Raw genomic sequence first — 18,911 nt, 5'->3', positions numbered from 1 at the left:
TGTAGGTAGTTATTTCCTTTTTTGCGGGGCTTATACATATTGTCTTAAGTTTTCTACAGTGTAAATGAATATTCCTATATGAAAATGATAGTAAAATGTATTTTATTTAAAAAAGCAAGGGCATGTGGCTGGCTTTGTCAGAAGAGCATGCGACTCTAGATTTTGGGGTTGTGAGTTTGAGCCCCACATTAGGAGCAGAGATTACTTAAAAATAAAAAACTAAAAAAAAAAAAACAAAAACAAAAAACCCAAAACAAACCCAGAAACAATTCATTGAGAAAATGCTTAGCGTAAAACTTGCCTCTTCTGTAACTGTCATTTTTCTAACAACTCGCTTCTTTAGTGGCTCTTCCCTGGGGAGGACCCCAGGAGAGGCAGGGATCCCCTTAGGCTTTCTCCCATTTGGAGCCTTGCGGGAGGCCTGTGGTCTGCCTCTTGGTCACATAGCATTCAGCTTTGGGGAAACTGCGAAGTAACCCAAAGTTTGGGAAGTAGAAGAAATGGCAACTGGAAGGTCTTATAGAGTCGGAGCCAGGAACTCCCTTCGCAGAGGAGCTAGTTTCTCCGCCCATGTTTTCCACAAACAGAAACTAAGGCCGACTTCAGGGCTCGTCCAAGGCCACACAGCCAACTGAATGACAAGGTGAGGCCTTGAATCCACGGCCTTTCCGCCCTGTCCTATTACTGCAATATGCAGATTTAGACCAGTGCTTCTCATACTTCATGGTGCGCAGGGATCACCAGGGGTCTTGTGGAAATGCAGATTCGGATCCGGCAGGTCCGGGCTGGGCCGTTTCTAAGCAGCTCGGCGGCAATGCCAATTTTGGGGATCGCAGTTTCAGTGGCTGTGGTGCAGAGCACGGAATCTGGAGCCAGCCTTCAGCTTCCCAGTCCTAGCTCGGCGACAGACTCTGTGATTGTTACTGTGCTTCGGTTTCGTCATCTGCGAAATTCGTCTCCTACCTGACTCGTCGAGTTTCCGTGAGGACTGATTTCCTAAGTTGTGAACACGTTAAATGCTTAGATCGGTGTGCATTAAGAAGTGCCTAGCTTCGTACCATTCATATTCCCCAGAGCCTTCCGTGGTGGAGGGGGGGGCGAACCAGGGTTTGACGAATGAATGAATAACCTTTGGAAGAAAGTTCTTTCCTGGGCGGCTAGAGTCACAGAAGCAAAAGAGGAGGGCCGGTCGGCGCAGCAGGGGGGAAGAGGCCCACCTCCAAGAAGCTTCTCTCCCCGGGGTGGTCAGAAGGGCCGTGGGCGCCCGGAAGCCGGCCGGCCCGCGCCCCGCGGACCAATGCGGCCGCCCGGGGGGAGGGGGCGGCCAGCCAGCCCTTTCCGTCTGGGGCTGCGGCGGCCCCGCCCCTTGGGCCTTTCGCCGCTGAGCATTCCACGGTTGCTACATCGTCGCGAGGGGCGGGGCGCCTGTCAGGGAAGCGGCGCGCGCGCCGGCGCGGGCGGGCTAGGGCTCGGCCGCGCAGTGCCAGCGCCAGCGCCAGACCCGCGCCCCGCGCTCTCCCGACCGCCGCCTGCGTTCTGGCTCGCAAGCCCGAGCTCCCGCCCGCCCGTGCGCTGCCCGAGTATGGAGCTCCTGTGCTGCGAGGGCACCCGGCACGCGCCCCGGGCCGGGCCGGACCCGCGACTGCTGGGGGACCAGCGTGTCCTGCAGAGCTTGCTCCGCCTGGAGGAGCGCTACGTGCCCCGCGCCTCCTACTTCCAGTGTGTGCAGAGGGAGATCAAGCCGCACATGCGGAAGATGCTGGCGTATTGGATGCTGGAGGTATCGCCCGGAAGGGTCTCCCCTCCCCCGCCGCCCGGCTCCGGACATCCCCGGGCCGCCCTGTCGGGGACGTCCTGGTCCCAATAACAATTAGCAAGATGCTTTGGTGGCTCAGATCCCCGGGGCCTGGCCTTTCACTCGGGCACCCTAGCCGCCCGACTGCCTCCGCGGTGTCCCTTTCCCTTCCCCAGCCCTAACTCGGACTGCCGGTCGTTTGGCAACCTCACTAACCCTCTCTGCGGGCCAGGAAAGCGGGACTAGGGCAGCCCTCTCCCCACCGGCCTGTCTCAGCGTCTCCTGCTTCCCTTCCCCGCTCGGATTTCTCAGGAGAGCGCGCCTGGAAAACCCTGGGCTCGGCCGCCCCCGCCCCGGAGCCGGTTCCTGTGTCTGTCGCGGGGTTCTGGCGGGGAAGACGGTGGGGGTGGCGCGCGCTCTGTTCCGGCAGTCAGGGAAATGAAAAGTGCGGGAGGCAGCGGCTGGAGTCCCCTCCCTTCCCTTTGGGTGTGTGCAGTGGGTGGTGGTAATGGGGGTAAGGTCCCAGTTCTCTGGCTACCGTGGGTGACTCTTCCGTTTCCCCAACCCCCTTCACGCCACGGGGAAGGGCCGTCTCAGTTCGGAATCCTTCTCAAGGAACGGAGCCTCTGGCGTACCCCCAGGGGAGGGGGAAGGAGGCAGGCAACTCAGAGGAAGTGGGGGGCGTCACCTTGGGGAAGGCGCATCCTCCTCCGTAGGTTAGTCCTTGTCACTGAAGGTACACTTATCCCCCCTCCCGTTTTTTTGCTCCCCATTCCACTTCCCTTCAGCGCCCCCCGCCCCCCTCCTTTAGTGCTGCAGCGTTTCCCATGCCCCCGCCCCAGAAGTCACTGTGCGCCCTCCCCCAGGTCTGTGAGGAGCAGCGCTGTGAGGAGGAAGTCTTCCCCCTGGCCATGAACTACCTGGATCGCTACCTGTCCTGCGTCCCCACCCGAAAGGCGCAGTTGCAGCTCCTGGGTGCGGTCTGCATGCTGCTGGCCTCCAAGCTGCGCGAGACGACGCCCCTGACCATCGAAAAATTGTGCATCTACACCGACCACTCTGTCTCTCCCCGCCAGCTGCGGGTGCGTGCCTAAGCCTCCCCGCCCCCGACGCAAGACCTCCCCACCAGGAAAAGGAAAGCCAAGGCCTCACAGGCTTTCTGCCTTTGGCGCGGGTAGCAGCCCCTTATTTTTGGACTAAAGATGGGGCACCAAGCTGGGACAGTCAGGGTAGCCCCCAGCCCAGGCTCGGAGCTGCCAGCACCAATCGAATCCCCTTCTCCTGACCTCCAGGGGGTGCCATTCCTTCCTGGTCTTTCCCCCAGATAGCGACAAGTCAAACTGCATGTCTATACTCACTAGTACTTTGCCTCTGGGTTTACACCGCCACCATGAGTTATTTATTGGCAGCAAAAGGACATGCCTGCACACCCCCACTGGAGTGGGGGAGTGGAATGTGCTTCATGTGGGGGAGGGGGCTGCCTTGGTTGAGTCTTTGTCCCAGTGTGGACTTTGTGATTGAAAAACCTCCCAGAGCCGATTAAAGTCGGGCCCTGATTGCTCTCAGGAAGGGCCAAGGAGCTGTCATCCCACCTTGTTTCCTTCCTTTTATATCCCAGAAGAGAGAGCTCCTTCCTTGTGCTTATTCTGAGGAACTCAGCAGCTGCTTCGGGCCTGGTGGAGTCACCTCTCCCTTTCCCCCTCAGCCGAAGGCCAGAGCTGAGAGACCGACAGGGAGCTGAGCTGCAGCTGCTTCCGATGTGATAATGCTGCCCCCCTCCCCGGGCCCACCCACTCCGGCCTGAGGTCTTTCATAACCCTGTGGGGAGCTGCTGTCACTCCTGTGGTTTGGGAAGTGGCTCCCTGGGCCTCTTGCTGGGAACTTGGGCTGGGCTCTTCCCCAGGCAGGGCAAGAGAGTCAAGGCTCTTTCCCCATTGAGCCTGGAGAGGAAGGAGGGGGAGCTGCTTGGATCAGGAAGAGGTTATTTAGGGCAGGCAGATCATCTCCTGGGGAGCCTGGGGGAGAGGATGGGTGAGCTGGCACCTTCCTCCACCTTGCTCTACGGCCGGCCAAGTCTTCTCCTGACCCTGAGAGGAGTCTCTGGGCCTCCTCTCCCGGGGAGGAGGGCAGCATGCAGGCTGCTGTGATTGGCTGGCCCGGAAGCCAGGGTACTGGGGCCCCCGACTGCTGCTTGTCGAGGAACAGGATTCCTCTTCCTGCCAAGTAGCTCTCAGAGATGGGAGTAGGAGGCCGGAGTTGGGAATCCGGGAGGCCCCACAGCTCTTTGTGATGAATCTGGTAGTTTTTGGCAAGTCTGAAGGTGGAGCCAGTTTCCAGGGCCAGCGAGCGAGATGTTTTTGGAGGGGTTTGGGCTGGAAGGTATAAGGGGACTTCCTTTTTGTGAAAAGACTGGCATGGTGTGTGTGCCTTTGTGTGAGGGGAGTTTTTCGGAACAGGCCACAAGGACTCTATCTCCACTCCCTCGCCTGAGCTGGGGGTGGAGTGTGCAGATGCCTTCCTAGAAGGTCAGAGTTGGAAGGGACTACAGAGAACTCCAGTCAGTCCAAATCCTTGTGCAGCAGAGAGGCCCAGTTGAGGCCCAGAGAAGGAGGGGGAAGCATTGCAGTGAAGCAGATGAGGAGGGTCTGGGTCTTCTGGCTAGCCCTGGCTAGCCCAGGTGGCCTTAAAGCCTACTGGTGTGGAAGGTGCCAGCCCCTGCCACTAACCACTCCCAGGGGTGTGTTGTCCACCAAGCAAGGGCTGAGATTTTCAGGAGTTGCCCGGATACAGGGTAAGGTGGCTGCCTTCCCTTACGTGGGACCCTCCTGCTTCCCCACAGGGAGAGCCCCGCTCCAAGTTGCCTTCCAGATGGTTCCTTAGACGCTAGGTGCTTTCTTTTCACTTCTGAGTTAGAAGTTGGAGCACCGGGACAAGCAGGAGTAGAATTCTGGCTTCTCTGCCCAACTTCTTTTGGCTCTGGGCCAGGCTCTTTTCTGTAGGGCCCTTTGAGAGGCTTGGGGCTGATTTGGGAGGATAACTCCCAGATGGGGGCCAGGAGAGGGATGGCTGTGACTGGGGACCTGGAAGAGGTTGGGTGGGGTTGCCATTTCTGCCTCAGTAAGGGGCCAAACCCATGAGTTCCTTCCTGAGATAAAACAATGAAGAAATCCTCACGTGTGCAACTCAGAAATAGGGCCAGAACTAGGAACCCCAGATGAGTGGATTGGGGTGGGGCTTCCAGCCTCCCTCCAGGACATAGCAGTGGTATGTAGGTGTGGGCAGGGGAAGACAGGGTTTGGTCCCTCAAGGATCATCTGGACCCATCCTGTCCAGGTTGACCCCCACTTAGCTTCCTGAGACTTAAATGACACTAGCCGCTGTGGTTCCAGGTAAAGGGGGTGGAATGGGGTGCTACATCTCAGACCCACCCCCCTGTCCCAGCAACGGGATGTGGGTTGGGTTGGGTTGGGCAACCTCCCCTTTGAGGAACCTCAAGGTTGGTTCAGTGGCTGTGTCACTGGAGGCGTGGCCTCGTGTTCATTCTGGTTTCTTCAAGAGGTGTGGACTTGGTTGGGATGCAGAATTGGAGGAGAGGCTAGTGGTGGTCTCCCCTTTCACAAATCCTTGGGATTACGGAGGGGCTTTCTGCTTCACCCCAGAGGAGGCTCAAGGTTCTGATGCTGCCGGTGGTATTTGTTACTGCAGTCTTTTCTTTCAACCCTGGCTGGGGAAGTGCCCAGAGCCCAGCATGAAGTGAGAAGACTTGCATTATTGGCCCCCGAAAGATAACCAAACAGGATTGAAAGAGAGTTTATATCCAACATGTAGTTCTGGCACTTCGTAAGCAAGCAGTAATGCCCAAAGCCAACTCCCCCAGTTCTTCTGTGCCCTGGACTCCCCATTCCACAGCACCAGTCTGTAAACCCAGAAGCAGAACTGGGGTCTTGACCTTCAAGTTTGATGGGCTTCCTTCCCTGTGAGACTTCTGCTTTACTGCCTGCCCTTCCCTCCTCAGCCACTGACTCCACCCTCTTTCCCAACCTCCAGGACTGGGAGGTGCTGGTCCTGGGGAAGCTCAAGTGGGACCTGGCTGCTGTGATTGCCCATGATTTCCTGGCCCTGATTCTGCACCGGCTCTCTCTGCCCCGTGACCGACAAGCTTTGGTCAAAAAACATGCCCAGACCTTTTTGGCCCTCTGTGCTACAGGTAAGAGCCCTTATACGCATTTTTTGCCAAATGAGGAAAATCCAAAGACTTGGAAGGGTGGCATGGAACTGGATTGTGGTTTATACTCCTCTCAAAATATGTGAATATTCTTTCCCCTCTGAGACTGGGGCCTCAGAAAAGGCAGAACATAGTTGGAGCTGTATGGGATTTGAGAGACCCCCCCCCCACACACACACTATGTAGGTGGCTTAGAGCGAAGTGACTTCCTCAAGGTCTCATAGTGATGAAGCTGGGAGCAGAACCAAGGTCTTCTTGACCCTGGTTTTGTTGCCACACCAGGAAGAAACTCATTTATCCACCCCACCCCATCCCTGATCGGGCTCACTTAACCAGCCACCCTGGGCCTGATGGACCTGGGGGTTTGCTGTCCACCCTGGTGCTCTCTAGGAGAGAGGCCCTTTCCTGCCCTCCTCCCTTGCTGCTCTCCCAGCACTCACTGCAGGGCATTTCTTGCTCTCTTCGCGCTACCTGGCACTTATTCTGAGTCATAGGAAGTCCACGCTAAGCCTTTGCCTCATGCTTCCCTCTCCCTCTTTCCAAGATTACACCTTTGCCATGTACCCGCCATCCATGATCGCCACGGGCAGCATTGGGGCAGCAGTACAAGGCCTCGGTGCGTGTTCCACATCCGGGGATGAACTCACGGAGCTGCTGGCAGGGATCACAGGCACTGAGGTGGTGAGTGCAGGGCCCCTGGGACTGCCCCCATCAGCAGTTCCCGAAGCAGCGCTATTCCTGGAGCCTCCAGCAGAGGGAGCTGTGCATCCCTAACCTAGTCCCCGCTCAGGGTTTCAGGTGCCCCACCCTTGGGGCTTCTGTGGCCTTTTATCTCCTCCCTTGGTCTGGGGAAGAGCAGGTGTCTTGGGTGGGTTGAAGGGCACTGTCCCTGGGTGCACTTTTTCTGCCAAATGGTGTGCAGGGGTGGGGGTGGAGGATCTGCTGTCACATGCGGGGCTGCTCTCACACCCCCTTGCCACATCCTCTTGCCAGTTTCTTAGAACTGAAGGCTGATTCCTGGGGCCAGGCTGTGGCCTAACCTCCCCAGACTTCCCTGTGTGCTGGAAGGTGTCCTTCTGCACCTGCTGCCAGATGCTGTGGGCCGTGGGGAAGCAGACCCTTAGTCCCAAAGGGGACCTTCTGCCATCCCACCCAGCAGTCACTCCTCACTGTTCCCGTTTGCAGGACTGCCTGCGGGCCTGTCAGGAGCAGATCGAAGCTGCGCTCAGGGAGAGCCTCAGAGAAGCCGCCCAGCCCTCGCCTAGCCCGGCACCCAAAGCCCCCAGGGGCTCCAGTAGCCAGGGGCCCAGCCAGACCAGCACTCCCACAGATGTCACAGCCATCCATCTGTAGCCCTGGAGAGGCCCCCTCCAGTGGCCACTGGCAGCAGAGGAGGGGACACTGCCACCCACCCCCTCCCTGCCTGCGGGAATGAACCATGCCACATCTGAAGCCTGAGGGGGCTCCTTCCTATTGGCCCCTTGCAAAGCCAAAGGGGTCAGGCCCTACCTATCCCTGCAGTGTGCACTAAGGGGCCTGGCCAGCCATGTTTGGGTGGCCAGCCAGGCTCCTCCTTTCCTCTGCATCTGACCAGCCCTGCTCCTTCCCTGATCCTAGCTGGCGGTGGGCCAGGCTGGTCAGAAATGAAATTGAAGTAGGTAAAATACATGTACCAGCATTCCTCTTTGAGGCCCCCTTATCTCTGGGGCTCTCATGTTCTCAGATGCCAACATGCCCCCAGTGCCTTGTAAAGGTGCCACACCTTCCAGAGTTCTTGCATTTGGATTGGGGTCTTTCTGAAGAAGTTCTGGATATTCTGATAGGACACGTGTGAGGGGAAACAGTCTGGACAGCTCCTCTTGACACACTTTGGAGGCCCCTGCATATCCATGTTCACAGCTGCTCCCAGAGGGCAGGCCCAGGCCTCTGTCAGAGGGGCAGAACCAATCAATTCCTCCTTGCTTTGCTTTCTGCTCAGCTTCTCCTGTGTGATTGAGGGGGGTCAGTGCTGAAGGAAGAGGTGGTTTTAATTTATTAATTGTTTTGAGGACAACTGTAAGAGGGTGTGGTGGGGACCATCTCCCCCACAAGTGGTGGTAACCCTGGTGGTTGCTGCATCCCTTCCCTCTGCTACTGGCTAGATGATCTCTGTGGCCGAGGAGCTGCTACAGCCTGGGGTGGGGCCATGCCCTCCTCTCCCTCTGGCCCTCTGCCCCATCCTCTGGGGGTGAGGGATGGAGCAGGGATAAACTGGAGGTGACTGAGCCCCTGTCTGGAGAGGGAGGCAAGCCCTGTTGACACGGGTCTTTCCTAAGGCCACAAGGTCCAGGCTGGTGGCCCAGGACCATCATGCTACCTTAATAAAGATTCTGGAATAAACCTGGCTTTGGCTTCTTGGGTTGGATGGTGGTATGGGGACAAGCTGTTCCTAGAATGCACAATGTAAGCAGGACAGAAGTTAAGGGTCATGATGCAGGGGGCATCACAAGCCATTTCTGTAAAGGCTCTGTGGGCCATTTGGTTTCTGCCCCAGATATAGTCAGTTCTGCATTACAGTGGGACGTATGCATTCCTAAAACTCACTGCACCATGCAAAATTGCACAATAAAAACCACAGGGCTCATGGGAAAACAGGCTTGAGGCACAATACTCAAAAACTTAATGAGTGACACATTTTTAAGGAAATGAAGTGGACAGCCTAGTTTTTACTTTAAATGGTTAAGAAACATACACACTACAATATGGCCCTTTATCTTGAAAAAGCCCTGAAGTGTGTGTGTGTGTTGAGGAAGCAGAGGTCAGAGGGCTGTGGAAGGCAAGCTAGGACACCAGGTGTGCGTGTGCTTCTCCACACAAGGTAAGCAGGGAGCGCTGGTGACTGAAGCCTGTGCATTCTGTAGTGCCTGGCTTGCCTCAGCTGGGCAGTTTTCATGTGTTTCTCAAAGACAAAAATTCAGATAAATCCGAAATTCATGACCAATTTCTCCCTAAATACATTAACTGGGTTGGGACGAATTCACCAAATGCAAACAAGAAGGGTTCTGGAAGGACTGTACTGGGCAGGTCCACTTACACGCAGATTTTTTCAACAGATGTATAAACTTGGGTATTCATAAACAGTACAGTACTGTAAATGTATTTTCTCTCACAATTCCCTTAACATTTCCTCTTCTCTGGCTTACTTTACTGTAGGAGTACTGTACATATGACCTCTAACCTACAAAACGTGTTAGCTGACGGCTCATGTTATCAGTAAGGCGGATGGGGGTCAACAGGAGGCTAGTGGTAGTTATGTCTGGGGAGTCAAAAGTTTTACACACAGATTTTTGGCTACATGAGGGGGTTGGCGCCCTTAACCCTGCACTCTTCAAGGTCCAACCTTACTCAACTCTGCTGAGGCAGCATGAAAGCACCCATAAAAGCCAAACAGATAGGCATGGCCGTGTCCCAAAACAACTTTACTTATGGACACTGAAATCGGAATTTCATGTAATTTTCACCTATCACAAAATACTGTTAATTTTTTCCCTGATCATTTAAAAAAATGTAAAAATCATGATTAGCTCATGGACTGCAAGGAAACCGGCCTATGACTCTAGTTTGCCAATCCCTGGTCTAAAGCTTTAAGTAGCCAAGAAAGGGAACCTGTCTGGGGGTGACTCCGGATCTACTCATCCCGGGACCTGACCGTATAATTCACTCTAGCTCCAGTTCCAGGGACTTTCTCCCACGGCAGTCCACCCACAGCTGAGACAGGACCGTCTTTTGAACCACTTCCTGGTCGCTGGCATTCCCCCAAAGTAGCCTCTGCCTCTGTGAAGGCTCTACCTGGAGACACAAACTGGAGAAGGTGAAGGGGGTGGGGGGGAGAAGTATCTTCTGTGAACTGTTTAGAACCCATCCCTAGGGACGCCTGGGTGGCTCAGTAGTTAAGCATCTGCCTGCGGCTCGGGTCATGATCCTGGGGTCCTGGGATTGAGCCCCGCATCGGGCTCCCTGCTCAGTGGGGAGCCTCCTTCTCCCTCTCCCACTTCCCCTGCTTGTGTTCCCGCTCTTGCTGTCGCTCTCTGTTAAATAAATAAATAAATAAAATCTTAAAGGAAAAAAAAAAAGAATCCACTCCTAGACAGGAACAGGGAGGGAAGAGCTTCCCTCCAGCTAAAGAGGGAAAGCAAAAAGTTCTCCATTGATCACATTAAAACACAGAAGTTCAATAAATACCTGCCTTTGGTTTTTATCCGCATCCCAGTGACGTGACAACAGCCTGAGACAACCTATTCCAAGCCCAGCCAGGGAGTGGGAACGCTGGCGTGGGGCACCTCAAATCGGGTCTCAGAACTGAGTAGGGATGAAGACCTAGAATGGAGGAGGGAGCCGGCCAGACCCTCCAGTCCTCCCTGTCAGGTGTCGGGAGTCACTCTCACACTGTCCAGATCTGGAGACTTCAGCTGTAAAAGCTCTGTGTCACCAACAGGGAATCCTGGTGTCCTCTCATGTCCCTCAGACCAGGGTAAAGCACTGTCCTCACTCCATGGTGCCTGGCACATCTTCCACATCTCGGGGCACTGCACTCTGAAGCTCACGCCTGATCTCGGGGGACAGCTGCGCGTGGGGCTGCAGCCGAAGCAGTTCCATGAGGGCCTCCTTCTGCTCCGTGGCCAGGTCGGCCTTGTAGCGCTGCACCAAAGTCAGGAGGCACTGGTGCCAGAGCACAGGCAGCTCACGCCTCTCCGTCCGGAAGCCCAGGAAGTGGAAGACCAGGGCGTCCAGCACGCGATAGGGCAGTGCGTACTTCTTATCCAGCAACAGGCGCAGGAAGATGCTGTTGGCCCCGCTGTACTCCATCTCGGCAATTTTCAGCATGGCCGCGCTGGCGGGCAAGGGTTAGCCGTGGGGGAGATGCTGGAGGGCAGATCCGCCCTCTCCTGTCCCTCCTTCCCCTCTCCTCCCCGGCAGGCCCCTGTGCTGTGCTAGTCCTAAGGGGGCCATCTCAGGCCTTCTCACCTCCCCAAATGGACACCCCCTCGGCTCCAATTACCAGCTCTGTGCACACTCACCCCAAATCCCTAAGTCTCGCTCAGCTGCTCTTCTCAGTATCTGGCTAGAATAGATTCAAGCATCTGAAGATCGCCACCCCTAACACACTTTCTTCCCATGCTCCTCATTCATTCATTCATTCATTCATTCATTCATTCATTCATTCATTCAACTATTTACTGAGCACCTGCTGGGCGCCAGGCACTGGGCTCCTGTCTGGGGGCACTTACATTCTAGCAGAATACCAACATGCTCGGGAGCTTCAACAAGCCACAGACTCAGGGCTGTTCTAGCTCCTGCTCCACTCTGTCCGCCCCAATCCTGGGATTCTCCTAGTTGGTATCTCCTGTCTAACTGTCCTCCCCCCTCACCAATACTACCTGGAGTGCAACACAGGGATGGAGCATTTGGTGATGATGCTACCCACGATGATGGCTTCCCGGAGGGTGCAGGTGCCCGACTCGCACAGTGGGATCAGGATCCCTGTGGAGGGTCAGAGGGGCAGTCACTTTGCGTCCGGGGTGAGAAAAAAAGGTGTTACAGCGGGTTCCCACCTACCCGAGACACAATCAGCTCCCAAATCGGGCTTGCTGCTTTCACCTGCAGGAGCTCCGGGCCCTCCCCAGCTGCCTCCTGGGTTCCCACCTTTAAACCAGGCTCCGGGCTTGAACAGGGCCTTCTTGAGTGCCATGTACAGGTGGAAGTTGAGTCGTTTGTACTCAGCAATGTCGTCTCGTACCCGGGGAAGCAGGACAAGGTTGTAGAAGCGCTGAGCCATGCGTTCCTTGAGGTTAGAGGCGAAAATCCTAGGGTTTTTTTGGGGTGGGGGGAAGGATATGGGGGAGACCCCAGGTCACTCGACAGCTTGGCGGCTGGCACTTAAAATATCACCAGGGATGGTGCACACAAGAGATGTGAGGGGTGTGTGGGAGTGAGCTGTGTGCACCTGACCCCGGAGTCAGATGAGAGAGGGCACAGGAGGGGCTACAAGGTGCACCCAGAGTGACCACTATCTTCCGGAGAGCCAGAGTTCTCCACTATCCCCCTTCTGTCCCCAACACGGGTTCTCTCTACCTGCTGTCACGAGGGACCTGAGCGTGCCCGGGGAGCCACAGACTTCGGAGGCCCCTCTGACACACTAGGGCTTATCCCCCAGTAGTTCTGAGCCCCGCTTCTGGAAACTCATCACAGTGGTCGCAACAGGGTCCCGGCCCCAAGATATGAAACAGGAAAGCCGGAGAAACAGTTATCTAAAGAAGCACAAGCTAAGCTCTGGGGCAAGACTAAAAATGAAATGACGATGGCAGAGAAAGCCCAACCCCCAGCCCCCTGCCCCCAGCCCCTACCTAAACCCCCTCTACTCTACCTTGTGGCTTGGTACATAGCCGCTGCGGTCCAGGCCTCGGGCTCCGTCACATAGAGGATCTGCTCCCAGTTGGAGAGCGCAGGAATGATCTTGAAGGCCTTGGGCAGCTTCCCACTGCGGTACTTGGATAACACCTGGGGACAAGGGCGCAGAATCGGCACTGCCAAGGACACGGAAGCTGAGTGCCCTGAGCCCGGGGCGCCGGTGTGGTTTTCACGGCTTAGCTCACTTCATCCTCACAATAACCCTGTAAGGATGTACTCTCAGCACCCTCGTTTTCCAGGGTTAAGGAACCTTCCCGAAGGCCACCAAGTGCCTTAGTGGCAGAGTAGGAATCTGAACCCACACACTCGGGCTCTTAAGTCTGCTCTTGACCCCTGTGCCTCATTTGTGTGGGAAGAGAAAGCCTTAGGTGGGAGCCCACAGCCCCAGGGAGGGTATGCCATCATGGCTCTCCTCTCAGCTCTTACCTCCCGGACTCCTCTGTAGACCTCCAGAACCCGGGGGTCCAGCTGGGGCATGGGAAAGCCTGACACCTCTGACATAACCGTCTCAACTTCTGTCTGCTTCTCGGTCAGCTTCTCCATGATGATGTCAGCCAGCGTACGTCTACGAGTAAGGGAGGTGCGGGAGGGAAGGACATAGGGCTGTCGTCAGTCCAGGAAGCTCCAGAGAGCCCACACAGCCCCTTGTGAGCTCCAGTACACCTGTGATCCCACTGGGATGGGTGGCCCCAGTCTCCCTGGGCCCTACCACCCACCACAGAATCCCTGCAGGGTGCAGAAGACCCGAAAGCCATTCAGCCTGGGTTCAGATCCCGGCTTCTCCTCTCCCTGTAGGACCCTGGGCACACTGCTTGGCCTCTCTCTGCCTCAGTTTCCTCATCTGTGAGACAGGGGTAGTAACAGGACCTAACTCATAAGTCGGGGGTTACAGGAGTTAATGGTTGCACGTTACTTGGAACTGCTAGAGCACGGCAAGTGTGCAGCACGCACGGCCTATCTCCAACCCACCCACCATGTGCTGGCAACATGCGGAGGGCTCTCCCGTTACAAAGTCCTGGTGTGACCTCTTCAGAGCGCCAGACACATCTCCGTTATCTCCCAAGATTTCAAGTAGTGGGGGGCCATTAAGGAGAGACTACGACACAAACTTCCCCCCAATTTCATTTATTAAAATTTATGGAAAGATTTCTAAGATTAACGAGATTCTTCTCGGGTCCCTTACACACACAGGCTATCAACATAACCACATTACGATGGCTCAGCATTACTGTCGCACTGGGCTTTGGTATCATGCGTCTTCCGAAGCTGCTGAGGCATATTCAAGACACCTCCTGTTTTCTCAACACCAGGCACTGAGGCAGGGCCTTGCAGATGTTATCTCATACAGGCTGCGCGACATCTTGTAGACGTGTCATGACTGCCCTTATTCAGACACAGGAACTGATACCCACAGAGGTCAGTAACTCCCTCAAGGTCTCACAGCCTTGGTGGGAATGAAACCTTGGTCTTCCACGTTCTACAGTTCAGGTACTTGACAGGATACTACCATGTGCCCCCAACTGCACAGGCCTCTGACCACTGAGTTCACGTGGGGCTGGGTTTGCTTTCTTTTTTTATTTTTTTTTAAAGATTTTATTTATTCGACAGAGATAGAGACAGCCAGCGAGAGAGGGAACACAAGCAGGGGGAGTGGGAGAGGAAGAAGCAGGCTCATAGCGGAAGAGCCTGATGTGGGGCTCAATCCCATAACGCCGGGATCACACCCTGAGCCGAAGGCAGACGCTTAACTGCTGTGCCACCCAGGCGCCCCTGGGTTTGCTTTCAGAAGGTCCCAGGTGTCATTTCTCAAGACTGTCAGCAGCCCCTGTTTTCGGTAACCGTAAGCAATAAAATCACCCAGCCAATCCTGTCAGAACGCTGTGTTACAAAGGAGTTCAGAGGCGCTGAGTGAGAACCTGAGGGGCTCTCTGGCAGGACAAGCACACCCACCCAGGACACACTTTGTGATGTCTACTTCAGCTGCTGGGCATCAGTGTGGGCGAAGGGCTCATTTCCTCCCTCTGTGCTCTCAGATAAGCGACCACAGAACTCCTTCAGCTTCCCTGTCTTATCTCTCAGTATTATCAGCAATGACAGATGCATTAGCTCCCAAAAGCCTAAGAACTAAGAACAGTGTCATGTAAGTATCACAGGGTCAGAATGAACTGGTTGAGGGCCTTTTATCCGAGACTCCCCTTCCCCTGGGTCACAATCTATGGGCTTAAGAGTTTGGTAGGAGGACCTTCAACGCCCGCATGCTCTGGAGCTGCCATTTAGGATATGTGGCAATACACCGTGCTTCTAACCAGGGGCGACTGCCCACCAGGGAACACGCGGCAGTCTGGAGACATTGTTTGGTTGTCACAATTGGGGGAAAGATCACTACTGGTATCCAGTGAGTAAAGTCAGGCATGCTACTAAACACTCCCCACACCCTCCATCAGAAAGAGAATGCCAGTTGGGCCGAGGCTGAGAAGCCCTGGCCAAAATGAAGCTAAGAGTATGAAAGAGACCTGGCCAAAGAAATCGAGCTTAGCACTAAGAAAACTGAGCAGATCAAAACCAAATCCAATGGGATGGATCGCCCTGGAGACATGAAAAAAGGCCCGGGAGCTGTTTCCCCAGGCAGTGTTACAACAGGTGGACAGATAGGCAGGAGGTCTGGGTCATTCCCGCTGAGGATGGGCCCATTTTGCCAAGTTAGTTCCCCCACAACTAGCTATGCTCAGGCCCTTCCCAAAAGCAGGGAACCAGAACAGCCAGGGTGTATGTTTCCCTGGAGAAAGCTGCCACCGGGACATCCCACAGCCCCGGCCATGCCAGCCCTACCGAGCAGGAGGGTTCCTGTTCATGAACATCTCAATGGCACGCTCATCCTCAGGGTCCACGACCACCTCCGCATGATGGTCCGCCCCCGTCATCGTGGCAGCCTTCTCCAGGGTGGGCCACTCCTCGTCCTCATCATCTGATCCAGCCTGCGGGACTCCTGGTCCTAGAAGAGGAGATGAAATGGATGAGCCAAGGCAAGCCATGGGTGAGAGACATAGAGGTCAATTCGACTTTACCCATCATGCACAGTACAGGCCTCATGTGGACTTGGAACAGATACAGATGGGTGCAGCGAAAGCAATGAAGCACCCACCGTCTTCCAGTTCCCAGGGGCTTCCTGCTCTCAATCTTGCTTGAGAAACAAAATGTACAAATGCGAGCCAAGGCGACAGTGACGCCAGTGAATGACGGTTAACGCACCACACTTGGTTATACAGCAGGAGCTGCTGCAAACACTGTACCTAAGTTTCTTAACACCAAGAAGCAGGTACTACTATTCCACCCAGATTCAGATGGGGACTCGGAAGCACAGGGATGTTAAGCAACTTGCCTAAGGCAGGTAGTCTGGGTTTAGACTACGCATTCTTCACCTCTGTTCTATACACATTGTAGGGCTTCATTTTATGCCAAAATGAGTAGCAGAGGCAGTGTATACCACAGGCATGTAAAAGGTGATGAGCGCAGAGGATGGCCAGGCTCTGGACAGGCAGTGTGGGTGCTGCAGCAGTGTGGTCCAGACATGGGTAACAACGCTGGCAGGAAAGGTTGCTTACAAGAGTATCTAACAGACAGTAGCAGGAAACAAGACTACATGGGTAAAGTAAAGCCAGACCGTGGAGGGCCTTGAGGCCAGGCAACGGAGTTCAGATTTCAATGGAACAACCCTCGCCCCCTTTTGAGAACTTATTTGAGAGAGAGTGTGTGCACATGTGCGCGCGCACGAGCATGAACAAGGGCAGGGGCAGAGGGAGAAGGAAAGGGAGAAGCAGACTCCCCGCTGAATGCAGAGCCAGACGCCCCAAGAGGCTCAATTCCAGGACACCGAGATCATGACCTGAGCCAAAGTCAGACACTTAACCAAATGAGCCACCCAGGCACCCCTGGCACAATCCATTTTTATATCTGATTATTGGAAGGCTACGGCTGGCAGGGCATCTGGAAAGGGATGTAATAATCCAAGCAGAAAAATAAAATGTTACACGTAAACGGCTCATTAAGAACAAAGAAAGTGTGGGCTTTTTTCTCTTTGTTTTAAAGAATTTTATTCATTTGGGAAAGACAGAGAGGGACACGCAGACTCCCTGCTGAGCACAGAACCCAACGCAGGACTCAATCTCAGGACCTGAGCAGAAGTTCGCTGCTTAACCAACTGAGCCACCCAGGCGCCCCCAGGTATTTCCATTTTTAATCGAGTGGCCAGGGTAGGCCTCTGAGAGGATGAAGAATCAGGGGAATAAACCCACAACAGTATGAAGACAAAAGGAATAATGAGGGCAAAAACCCTAACTTACTGTGTTTAAGGAACAATGAAGCCTGTATGGATAAAGAGGACGAGGAGAAAGTAGTAGAAGAGGTCAGATTAACAACAGGGGCAGATCATGTAGGTCTTTGAAGTCCTCCAGCTGTTGTGAGTGGACTGTAAGGGGGATGGGATACTAATCAGGAAGCTACTACAAAAATCCAGGTGAGAGATTATGGTGGCTCAAACAGGACTGTGTTCCAAGGTGATGAGAAGTGGTCTGACTCTGGATCTATTTTGAAGGTAGAGTCAACAGGATTTCCTAACAGATCAGATGTGGAATAAGAAAGAGAGGAGTCCAAAGTGGGGCGCCTGGGTGGCACAGCGGTTAAGCGTCTGCCTTCGGCTCAGGGCGTGATCCCTGTGTTGTGGGATCGAGCCCCACATCAGGCTCCTCCGCTGTGAGCCTGCTTCTTCCTCTCCCACTCCCCCTGCTTGTGTTCCCTCTCTCGCTGGCTATCTCTGTCAAATAAATGAATAAAATCTTAAAAAAAAAAAAATAAAAAGAATACAAAGCTGGAAGCAGTCACCAAGTAGATGGCACTTAAACCACGAAACTGTTAACAGCACCAGAGAAGTGACATGAAGAGAAGTGGTGCAAGAATTGAGCCTTGTGGCACATCAATAAGAGGCTGGGGACAGAAGAGGAAGCAGCAAAAGATACTGAGAGGTAAGGAAGCAGTAAAACAGGAATGTGATGGCTCAGAAGCCATGTAAAGAAACTGAAGCTAGGAGGCCAGTGTTCAATTGTGTCAAACACTGCTCTCAGGACAAACAAAAGATGAGATCTGAGAAATGGATTAAGCAACTCAGAGGTCAACACTTCTACCCTAATAACACTGACCATCTTTTAATTTGTCTCTCTCCCTCTTGAGCACCTAAACAGTATCATTCTTTCTGCTAAGAGCACTCTCCACTTGTTTTTCGGTCTCAGCACAAAGGTCATGCGGTCTGGGAAGCCTGACCCCCCCAAATAATGCTATTGTTATAAGAGAAACTATACTTTATCGTGGAATATATTATTCTAATAATCAACTTAATTGTCTCTCTCTTGGGCTAAACTGTAACCCTGAAGTCAGGCACCTGGCTATCTTGTTTCCTTCTTTACCCAAAGCATCTAAACTCCTAGCGCAGTGCAAAGCGCAGTCTAGTCTTAGACAACCCCCAAGAATGTATAGAACAAATCGATAAATGTTAGGAGCGCTCAGTGACGTCAGCAACTACTTCCTTTGGTCTAACTTAAGGGGTGCCTAGAAGCGAGTATCTAAAATTACAAGTAGGCGGAGAGGGCTCTGACCACCCTAAATCTGCTCCAGAGCTGGGTCTCCCATTTCATTACCTTTGCAAGGGTGTAATGCGGACCCCTTATTTATTTGATTTGTTTTTCTTGATTCCAAACGATTCCCCCGCCAAATTCCTTTTGGCCGTCAAGTCTCCCCCGCCACCCCAACTAACCACCCTCTTCCTGGCACTCATCCCCCACCACTTACCCAGCCGCGTGGTGCGCTCGCGTGGCGCTGCGGGCTTGTCCCCAGTCCCATGTTCGGTCTCGAGTTCCTCCTGCTGCTGCCGTGCTTGCTGCAAGATCCGTCGGGTCAGCCGGGGCCCCACATACTCTTCCTCCTCTTCTCTGGTCCCACGACCCCGCCGCTTTTCCCGGGATCCTGCCCGCACTGCGTCCCCAGCCAGGATCTGCTCAGCCAGAGGCGCATGTTTTTCCTGACCCGCAGCTCCGCGAGCCGCCTTGAATTTGGGCATTTTCCTCCAAAACTTTGCCGGGAAGGTTCACACGTGGGGACTGAGTGGGGGGAAATGGAGAAAAAGCCTTGAGTGCGCTTGCGCAGTGAACTCCCATGTCCCAGGAGGCCCCCTCCACGGGGATTACAGCGCCTCCGAGCGTTCGGAGGCCAGGAGTGCCATCAGCGCCGCCACACACCCTAAAAGAGCTCTTGGGTCCTGGAGCTGGACTCCCGAATAAACTCATTGCATTTAACGTTGGCTTCTCTAAGTGGTGGCAGTCCGAGCGATGATTTTCTACTTTTACGGATCGAGGACCTATATGCCCAGCCAAAAGTGAACTTTCTTCGCAGCAAGGC

The 18,911-nt window shown here is 54.4% G+C and overlaps 2 protein-coding genes across 4 annotated transcripts in view; one reads left to right on the top strand and one right to left on the bottom strand.

Moving 5' to 3' along the window:
• The window catches only part of CCND3 (cyclin D3), an 88,836-nt gene extending 80,437 nt beyond the window's left edge, over positions 1-8,399 (top strand). The window contains exons 1-5 of one of the 3 annotated variants that reach the window (XM_026507459.4): positions 1,417-1,780; positions 2,662-2,877; positions 5,843-6,002; positions 6,565-6,701; positions 7,206-8,399. In XM_026507459.4, the coding sequence (XP_026363244.1) occupies positions 1,583-1,780; positions 2,662-2,877; positions 5,843-6,002; positions 6,565-6,701; positions 7,206-7,373 (879 nt within the window). In that variant the 5' untranslated portion in view covers positions 1,417-1,582 and the 3' untranslated portion in view covers positions 7,374-8,399. Of the gene's footprint in view, positions 1-1,416; positions 1,781-2,661; positions 2,878-5,842; positions 6,003-6,564; positions 6,702-7,205 lie in introns of those variants that run through there. The other 2 variants (XM_026507460.4, XM_026507461.4) reach the window with 2 other exon arrangements.
• Positions 8,400-8,972: 573 nt separating this feature from the next.
• BYSL (bystin like) lies at positions 8,973-18,893 on the bottom strand. The gene is made up of 7 exons (XM_026507462.4): positions 18,306-18,893; positions 15,297-15,459; positions 12,894-13,032; positions 12,424-12,557; positions 11,703-11,863; positions 11,438-11,540; positions 8,973-10,890 (listed from the first exon to the last, which is right to left on the bottom strand). Exons 1-7 carry the CDS (start codon positions 18,571-18,573, stop codon positions 10,545-10,547), a joined length of 1,314 nt encoding a protein of 437 aa, XP_026363247.1. The 5' UTR covers positions 18,574-18,893; the 3' UTR covers positions 8,973-10,544.
• Positions 18,894-18,911: the final 18 nt, after the last annotated feature.

Source organism: Ursus arctos, unplaced genomic scaffold, assembly GCF_023065955.2.
Source record: "Ursus arctos isolate Adak ecotype North America unplaced genomic scaffold, UrsArc2.0 scaffold_29, whole genome shotgun sequence".
Lineage (NCBI taxonomy): Eukaryota > Metazoa > Chordata > Mammalia > Carnivora > Ursidae > Ursus > Ursus arctos.
The sequence above is the reverse complement of the archived record's forward strand: the minus strand, read 5'-3'. Positions and strand labels throughout refer to the sequence as shown.

Excerpts from the sequence above, each read along its gene's own strand:
- BYSL (XM_026507462.4), bottom strand. The coding sequence starts at position 18,573 with ATGCCCAAATTCAAGGCGGCTCGCGGAGCTGCGGGTCAGGAAAAACAT. Across the intron at positions 13,033-15,296 it reads AACAGGAACCCTCCTGCTCG|ACGTACGCTGGCTGACATCA; the intron begins GTAGGGCTGGCA and ends CCTTACTCGTAG. Across the intron at positions 10,891-11,437 it reads ATCCCTGTGTTGCACTCCAG|CGCGGCCATGCTGAAAATTG; the intron begins GTAGTATTGGTG and ends CTTGCCCGCCAG.